The sequence below is a fragment of the Coffea eugenioides genome, chromosome 3, assembly GCF_003713205.1.
Source record: "Coffea eugenioides isolate CCC68of chromosome 3, Ceug_1.0, whole genome shotgun sequence".
Classification (NCBI taxonomy): Eukaryota; Viridiplantae; Streptophyta; class Magnoliopsida; order Gentianales; family Rubiaceae; genus Coffea; species Coffea eugenioides.
The window spans coordinates 13,061,193-13,070,683 of record NC_040037.1 but is presented as its reverse complement, the minus strand read 5'-3'; the positions used below and the strand labels follow the sequence as shown (position 1 = coordinate 13,070,683).

General features: G+C 36.9%; 1 protein-coding gene and 1 non-coding gene across 2 annotated transcripts; one reads left to right on the top strand and one right to left on the bottom strand.

Moving 5' to 3' along the window:
• Positions 1-6,421: 6,421 nt before the first annotated feature.
• Positions 6,422-7,357, bottom strand: LOC113766071 (the record flags this gene model as incomplete). The annotated part of the gene is made up of 1 exon (XM_027310299.1): positions 6,422-7,357. A coding segment is annotated over exon 1 (936 nt), but the record flags the coding sequence as incomplete, so codon positions are not given.
• Positions 7,358-7,976: 619 nt separating this feature from the next.
• On the top strand, positions 7,977-8,083 carry LOC113767250. Its single transcript, XR_003467966.1, has one exon. It is a non-coding gene; the product is annotated as a small nucleolar RNA R71 (small nucleolar RNA).
• The last annotated feature ends 1,408 nt before the right edge of the window (positions 8,084-9,491 follow it).

Genomic DNA, 9,491 nt, shown 5'->3' with positions numbered 1-9,491 from the left:
ATCCAAAATCCGTAGAAATACCCAAGGATTTGAGTATCAAAGCACTTACCTCCTCGGCCGACCTAGTTACCACAGCTCTCTCGGTTGCAAGGGGAACCTTGAGCTTCTCAAACATGAGGGATAGTAGTCGAGGAAATCCGAAACAAGTCTCGCCGGCCCTCATGCGAGCCGTGGTCCTCATATAGCTGATGATAATGCTGGGTAGAGGAATACCGGTCAACTGCCTACCCACTCCATGTATCATCTTATCCAGAAAATAGAGATCGCTGTTTCGGATCTCCCGTTTGCCACTCCTCTTCGGCACCACATTAAAGGCAAAAAGATAGAAGATCAGGTGGTACCGATTCTCGAAGGAGTCGGCATATACCGTGAGTTTTTTCGACTTTCCTCGCTCACGGTACTGACCTTTAAGTCGTCCCACAGCCTCTCCCACTTGCCAAGGGTCTCGAGCCTTGAACTCCTTGATCAATTTGACATCGTCGCCTTCGTCCTTGAGTTTGACGAATTGTCTCAGTGTATCTCTATTGAGAGTCACTCTCCTGCCTCGAACCCACGAGACGATAAGGTTGCCACTGTGGCTCTGCTTGTTTTCTACATTAGCATAGAACTCCCGGACCAGGTTGGGGTAGTAGTGCTTGGGCAACTGAAGGATGTTCTCCCATCCAAGTTGCTTGAATGCTGTCGAAATGTGGTAATGCGCATCCACCTCCGGTGCCAAGTGTTTCTCAATGATGATTTCTTTGTCCAGGCTGACTTCATACCACTGTTGGTTTTCAAGCGATGTGAATCGGGTGGTATCGTAGTCTGGAGGTGGCTCGTCACGGCTAGAAGACGATGTCTTCCGGCGAGAACGAGGTGGCGGTTCTGGCGAAGGAGATTCTTCCTCAGGTGACTCCTCATGCAAAGAGGGTGTGTGTTCCTCACTTGACGATGACGAAGGTGTGGGAGTCCTAGTCCTTCTTGTGCGAGCCATGATGCCTGTACACAAACAAGATGAATATGTATTAGAAACATTTTAAACTTGCTCTCAAATAATAAATAAGAATTTAAGAAAATTTCGGCAGAGTTTCCCCTTAAAAAAAAACTAAACTCCCTGCCAAAATGTTCCCAAATTTAAACAAATAAACTTTCTAACAATTCTCCAATCCAATTCCCACATTTAGAAAGAATATTATCAATAAAGAAATCATGGCATGCATAATAAGTCCAAACAATTGAAAAATATATCCATGTGAAAGAATGAAAACTCAAACACTTGAGAATATCTCCAATCCAATTCCCACATTTATAACACTCAGCTTACATACTCATGAGTTCCAATTCATCCAAACAAATGCAATTTATCTCAAGTAAAAGTGGTTCAATGTGCTTAACTTAATTGTGAACAAACTCTTTTATCCAATGGGCTTTTGCTCTAATGATAGCATGTCATTATAAATTAATATAACAGTGATTTATACTCCTCGGAACAAGTTCATATTTCCAATGAAAGCAAAATTCACAAGTCTAAATCACTAAAATGCTCAAGCCCAAAAATTGAGAAAAAATTTTAAAAATATCACCAAATCCACAGTTTTCTCAAAAATAAGCATGAAAATAGTTGTAACAATCTATTTAAGCACAATGTAGCACAATTGTATCAAGAAATTCCACCCAATATGCATTTATCATAATATTCCCAAAAACTAGAAAAATGTAGAATAAGAAATTATAAAATGTCAAAGAAATTCGCAAATTGTTACCTTAAATGTGTGGGAAGATGATAGAGGATGATAATGATGTAAAATTTGACACAGAAACACGCCAAAATATCCCCTAAATTGAAGAAATCAGGTGCAGCCTGTGACGACCCCACCTCCCCCTAAGGCGAACCAGAGGGTTCGGTGGGCCGCCTGCCCGGCTCTCGCCAGAAATTTGACACAGAAACACGTCAATGGTAAGAAAGGTCTTAAGGTAAGCCCAATCAAATGGTGACACTTGTCACCTTTAGGTTTAAAACTTATCTTTTTGTCTCTCCAATACAAATATCTTAACACTTTGTAAAATAATATCACTTAATACAAAAATCCAACAAGTTGTCAAAAATATATTGCGTTTACCGCACTTGCGGGTCCCACGTTCAAAATACGTTTTTAATTACTCAAAAACTAACCGATACTAGAAAAATCATTTTAAAACTATTTTTGCTCATAAACTTTATCTGGGGAATTTTTCTAATAAAGAAAATGTAGAAAAGGCGGGCGATTAAAAAAAATAAACCCTAGAAAATTAGAAAATTTTCGGGTTCTCACACTCATTTTTTTTCGGGGCGTCACACAGCCCGAATTGTGGTTTTGAAAATCAAAACCCTTCTTTGATGTTGTTTTTTTTTTGGTAAAATAGATTGGGGTTAATGATCAGGTGAGGTTTTGGGAGGTTTATATGGTGAAAATTTGGATGAGTGATGGATGAAATGGAAGATTGGAGGAAGAGGTTAGGGTTTTGGTGAGAAGAGGGAAAAGGGAATTCGAAAAATGCAGAAACGAGGCTTCGGTTCTGCTATATCCGCGAACCGATCCGAGGTCGGATCATTTCTGGAGGGCCTCGGATTTATCTGGGTTGGAATGGATCCGAACGCGGATCAATGGATCCGCGGTCGGATCTGTCTGGCTTTTTAGGATCCGAGCTCGGATCCTCATTTCTCTGCAATAATTGCAGAAACTGCAATTTTTCAAACTTTTTCTCCCTTTTCCGGCCAATTCCAAATCACACATTGGACAAACTTTTTATCAATTCCAACCTCCCACACACATGTAATATACCATAAACACAATATCCAACCTCTCAAAACACATCAAACACATTTTCATTGAAAATCGAGGTGTGAGGTTCTTTGATCATTTTTGCATTTTTACATCAAAATGGCATTTTTGGGCATTACATGCATGTCAAATGAGTCCATGAGCATTTATAACTATGTTATCACCGCAACTCACTTAAATATACTTGAAATGCACAATGTATATACATGCATGGGAATTTTAAACACTTAAAACACAATTTGGTAAGAAAAACTCCCTTTTTACACATGTTCTTCAAATGCACCTCCAAGATGGATGATAAAACTCCCGTACTTCCTACAAACAAGTGAAATAAATCTAATTAGTCAATTAAATCACACCAAAATAAAAGAAACACAAAAATACACAAAAATATACTATTATTATTGGGTTGCCTCCCAATTAGCGCTCTTGTTTATAGTCGTTGGCTCGACTCACATATTAGGGTTCTTAAATTGAAGAGGGCTTGTCCAAAAGACATATAAGCCCATTGGGTACGATTTCACCTGACAAGTAGGGTTTCAATCGTTGTCCATTGACCTTAAACCTTTCATTTCTTGAATTTGCCACTTCCACCGCTCCATAGGGAAATACTTGAGTGACTTCAAATGGTCCAGACCACCTTGACTTCAATTTTCCTGGAAATAACCTCAGGCGTGAATTGAATAAAAGCACCTTTTGCCCTACCTGAAATTGTTTAGGAATAATGTGCTTATCATGCCAATATTTGATCTTTTCTTTATAAATTTTGGCATTTTCGTATGCATGTAACCGGTGTTCCTCCAATTCACTCAGCTCAAGTAATCTCCTTCCACCTGCAAGATTAAAATCCATATTAATTGCTTTAATAGCCCAATAAGCTTTATGTTCAATTTCTACAGGTAAGTGACAAGCTTTTCCATAGACTAAATGATACGGCGACATCCCTAAAGGAGTCTTAAATGCCGTTCGGTAAGCCCATAGTGTGTCATCTAGCTTTGTAGCCCAATCCTTGCGTGATTTATTCACCGTTTTCTCCAAAATGAGCTTTATCTCACGATTAGCTAGCTCTGCTTGTCCATTAGTTTGAGGATGATATGGAAGTGATGTCTTGTGCCTACAACCATATTTGAACAGTAAGGAATCCAATTGTTTGTTACAAAAATGTTTCCCTTCATCACTTACTATGGCCTTGGGTATACCAAATCTACTGAAAATATTATTTTTAAGGAATCTAAGTACAATTTTAGAGTCATTAGTAGGTGAAGCGATTGCTTCTACCCATTTAGAAACATAATCCACTGCTACTAAGATGTACTTATTATTAAAAGAATTGGGAAATGGTCCCATAAAATCAATACCCCATACATCAAATAATTCAACTTCCAAGAATGTAGACAGGGGCATTTCATTTTTTCGAGATATATTTCCAGTTCTTTGGCATGCATCATAATTTTTAACATATTCCCTAGCATCTCGGTACATAGTTGGCCAGTAAAATCCTAATTGCCATACCTTTGCCACAGTCTTTGAAGTACTGAAATGACCACCTGTTTCAAGGTTATGACAATGATATAAAACATTACGTACCTCATCTTCAGGAATACATCTACGTATCATACCATCGGAACAATGTCTATATAGCAATGGTTTCTCCCAAAAGTAACTTTTGACATCATGTAAGGATTTCTTCTTTTGATGATAATTAAACCCCTTTTGAATCTCTCCACTGACCAAGTAGTTAGCAAAATCTGCATACCACGGAGAATTTCTAAGTACTAGGACAAACTCATCCGAAAAATTCTCTTGAATTGGAACTTGATCTTTGATTGGGATATATTCCAAACGTGATAAATGATCTGCAACTAGATTCTCCGATCCTTTTTTGTCTTTTATCTCCACATCAAATTCCTGCAATAAAAGAATCCACCAAATTAGTCTAGGTTTTGCATCCTTCTTATGTAGCAAATATTTAAGAGCTGAATGGTCCGTATATATAATAACTTTAGATCCTACTAAATAAGATCTAAATTTATCTAAAGCAAATATCACTGCCAATAGCTCTTTTTCTGTCGTTGCATAATTGAGTTGTGCCTCGTTTAGTAACTTGCTAGCATAGTAAATGACGTGCAATCGTCCTTCTTTCTTTTGTCCCAAAACTACTCCTACCGCATAGTCACTTACATCACACATCAATTCAAATGATAGTGACCAATCGGGTGAAGTTATAATTGAGGCCGAAATCAATTCCTTCTTCAACCTTTCAAATGCAACCAAACAATTGTCATCAAATTGAAAAGGAGTATCTTTACATAATAAATCACATAATGGCTTTATTATTTTAGAAAAATCTTTAATAAAACGTCTATAAAAAACAGCATGTCCTAAAAAACTCCTTATCCCCTTGACATTGCTTGGATGTGGCAATTTTTCGATAACTTCTATTTTGGCTTTATCCACCTCAATTCCCATGGAGGAAATCTTGTGTCCTAAGACAATTCCTTCTTTTACCATAAAATGACATTTCTCCCAATTCAGTACAAGATTTGTTTCCTCACATCTCTGCAAAATCAATTCCAAATTATGAAGACAATGGTCAAAAGATGAACCATACACAGAAAAATCATCCATAAATATCTCCATAATTTTCTCAATATAATCAGAAAAAATAGCCATCATGCATCGTTGAAAAGTTGCGGGAGCATTGCATAACCCAAATGACATTCTTCTGAAGGCAAAAGTGCCATAAGAATATGTAAATGTGGTCTTCTCTTGATCCTCTGGAGCTATAGCTATTTGATTATATCCTGAAAAACCATCAAGAAAATAATAAATTCATATCCAGCTATTCCCTCTAATAATTGATCAAGAAATGGTAAGGGAAAATGATCTTTTCTTGTTACCGTATTTAACTTACGATAATCAATACACACTCTCCATCCTACCACAAGTCTAGATGGAATTAATTCATCATTTTTACCCACGATTGTAGTCATTCCACTTTTCTTTGGTACCACATGAATTGGACTAATCCAGACACTATCGGAGATAGGAAAAACTATACCTGCGTCAAGCCACTTAAGAATTTCATTTCTTACCACCTCTTTCATGTTTGGATTCAGTCTTCTTTGTATTTCCATCACTGGTTTGCAACCGTTCTCCAATAAAATTCGATGCATGCATATAGAAGGACTTATACCTTTAATATCTGAAATTGTCCATCCAATTGCTTTCTTACGCCTTCTTAGAACTCTTAACAACTTTGCACACTGCTCATCATCAAGGTCAGCACTAACAATTACAGGTAAAGTGCTATTTTCTCCAAGAAATTCATACCTTAGATGAGTTGGAAGTGGCTTAAGCTCTAACCTTGGAGGTTCAATTTCTGAAGGTTGTGAAAACCTTTTTCCTTGGCCAAGACTTTCATACAAATTACCCCTTTTATAGGGTGCTTGAAAATCCAAGTACTTGGCCAATTCTTCAATTTCTTTACAAACATCTTCTTGCTTACCTAAACTCATTAAACAATACTCAAGAGGATCTAAGTCAAAGTTGACTTGACTCATCTCTTGGGTTAGTTTATCAATTGTGCCAATAGAATAAGCATGATCGGTAAAAGAAGGGTATTTTTTCATTTCATTCAAATTAAATTCTACCACTTCTTCGCCTACTTGAAACTTAAGTTTGCCATTTTTGACATCAATAATAGTACCTGCAGTAGCTAGAAATGGTCTACCTAGAATAATTGGCATAGATATATCTTCTTCCATATCTAATACCACAAAATCCACTGGAATGATAAATTTTTGAACTTTTATCAATACATTCTCCAACACTCCCAATGGATATCTAATAGACCGATCCGCTAGTTGCAAAGTAATATTAGTGCGTTTAAGCTCATGCAAACCCAATTGTCTAGCCACCGTTAAAGGTATTAATGATACACTAGCACCAAGATCACACAATGCCTTAGAAAAATCAACGTTACCTATGGTGCAAGGTATAGAAAAACTCCCCGGATCCTTCAACTTCGGTGGTAGCTTATTTTGAATAATTGCACTACATTCCTCCGTTAATGCTATTGTTTCGCAGTCTTCCAACTTTCTTTTTCTAGTCATGATTTCCTTGAGAAATTTCGCATAAGACGGAATCTGCAAAATAGCATCGGCAAAAGGAATGTTAATGTGCAATTGTTTGAAAAGTTTAACAAATTTTTCAAAATCTTTATCAAACTTATTTTGCTTTAATCTTTGTGGAAATGGAACCGCAGGAGGTATTGGAATGGTAGCGGAAGATGATGGTTGATTTTCTCTTGATTTCTCCCGGCTATTTTCTTCTACTATCGCCTCTTGGTTCCTCTGCTTTTCTTCTTGTTTTTCATTCTTATCTTTCTCAACTTCCATCACAAGAGGATCTTCTAATTGCTTACCACTATGAAGAGTAATGGCTTTGACATGCTCCTTAGGATTGACCTCTGTTTTGCTAGGTAATTCTCCTTGATTTCGATTATTCAAAGAACTAGCAATTTGACCAATTTGGACCTCTACATTCCTGTACATTGTAGTGAGTTGATCCAGTCTCCCTTCTACTTGTTCAAATCTGTCCGCGGTAACTTTAGCAAGTTTTTCCACTGCAATCTCCCAACCCGGTTTAGTTTCAGCTTGTGGTTGCCTTGATTGGAACCCCGGTGGATTGGTTGGCCTTGGTTGATTTCCTTGATTCTTCCATCCAAAGTTTGGATGATTTCTCCACCCTGGATTGTAAGTATTCGAGTAGGGGTTATTTTGAGTATTACGATTGTAATTATTGACGAATTGTACCTGCTCAGAATCAGCACACTCATTAGTATCATGTTCACCTCCACATATAGAACAACACGCTACATGTGCATTAGATGAACTTAGACCAACTCCACCTTATCTACTTTGCAACTTCATCACATTATTCATTTGAGCACTCAGCATATTGAGAGTGTCCATTTCTATCATACCTGCGTGACGTCTTGTATTACCTCTTTCATTGGCCCATTGATAGTTATTTGCAGTCATTTCTTCTATCAAATTCTGAGCTTCTTGGGGTGATTTACCCATTAAAGCTCCACCTGCAGCTGCATCGATCATTGTTTTAGTAGAAAAAGCTAAACCATTATAGAAGGTTTGTATGATTAACCACTTCGGCAGTCCATGATGTGGACATTTCCGAAACAAATTTCTAAACCTTTCCCATGCCTCATATAATGATTCACCTTCCAATTGACTAAAACTAGTGATATCCATTCTAAGTTTAGCAGTCTTACCTGGTGGAAAATACTTATTTAAGAATACTCTTGATAAATCATCCCATCCGGTGAAAGTATTAAGAGCATGAGAGTGTAGCCAAAGTTTGGCCTTATCTCTCAATGAAAATGGGAACAATCTTAGCTTTATAGCATCATCACTAACTCCATTCATTTTAATTGTATCACAAATTTCCAAGAATGTAGTTAAGTGCGTATTAGGATCTTCTACTGCATTACCTCCAAATTGAGATTGTTGAACCATTTGGATAAGTGATGGTTTAATCTCAAAATTGTTAAAATTTACCGTAGGCCTTGTTATACTCGTTTGAGATTCTTGTGTTCCTGGTAGAGCAAAATCTCGTAGAACTCGCCTATTTGCTTCGTTTTCTGCCATTTCTTCTTCAAATGGAAGCTCTATTAAGATTTCCTCTATTGGTTGCCAAATCTCTTGTTCCTCTTGCAGTAGTGTGTTCCTCCTTTGTCTGTGTAATGTCCTCTCAATTTCTGGATCGAAAAGTGCAACTTCTCGAGACGCCCGGTGCATACACAACAAAAAAAATAAGAGAAATTTTGCAGTTTTAATTCAACAACTTGAATAAAAACAATGAAAATATCTAAATTAATAGAGATGATTAGGCCCTAATATTGCCGCTCCCCGGCAACGGCGCCAAAAACTTGACGGGATTTTTATATCAATGCAAGTTTAATTCCGATTTTACACCCGTTGGACTGCAAGTATACAAGTCGCAATTGTAATGTAGGGTATGTATCGGGTCAATCCCACGAGGAGCAATTGAAACAAGTACTAGACCCTTATTTTTCTCTATTATTTAGACTTACAATGAATTTGAGCAGGGAAAGTTTATTGCTATAATCTACAAATATGATCTGCAAATCTAGTTTAACAAATGCTAAATGCAAATGAAGAATTCTTACTCAAGAAAGACTCTAGGGATGTAAATTCCACTTATGGCATAATCAACACAAATGAATGGATTTACCTCTTGTTATTATTCTTGTTTAACCAGAGATTCATTTCCAAGATTACCAAATCTCATTCTCTTGATGAAATGGCCTAGAGTAGTTCAGTTTTCCCTATTTTCATGGTAAAATACTACCACTACTCTGTTTTCTTTCATGAAATGTTAAGTAATCCACTTAAGTGTATCTCTATTTTCATGAACATACAACTTAAGCTCTACTCATGTGTTTCCATTGTTAATACCAATTCTCATTGAATAATAATACCATAAACATGTTATTGGTGATCAATCAATAACAAGTAATCACAGCTACACAAGTAGACAAGTTAATACAAGATATAACAAAGTGTAAATCACATTCAATTAGTATTATTTAGCCATAAGTTTCATCTACTCCCTAGATTAAGGAGTTTAGCTACTCATGAATGATTT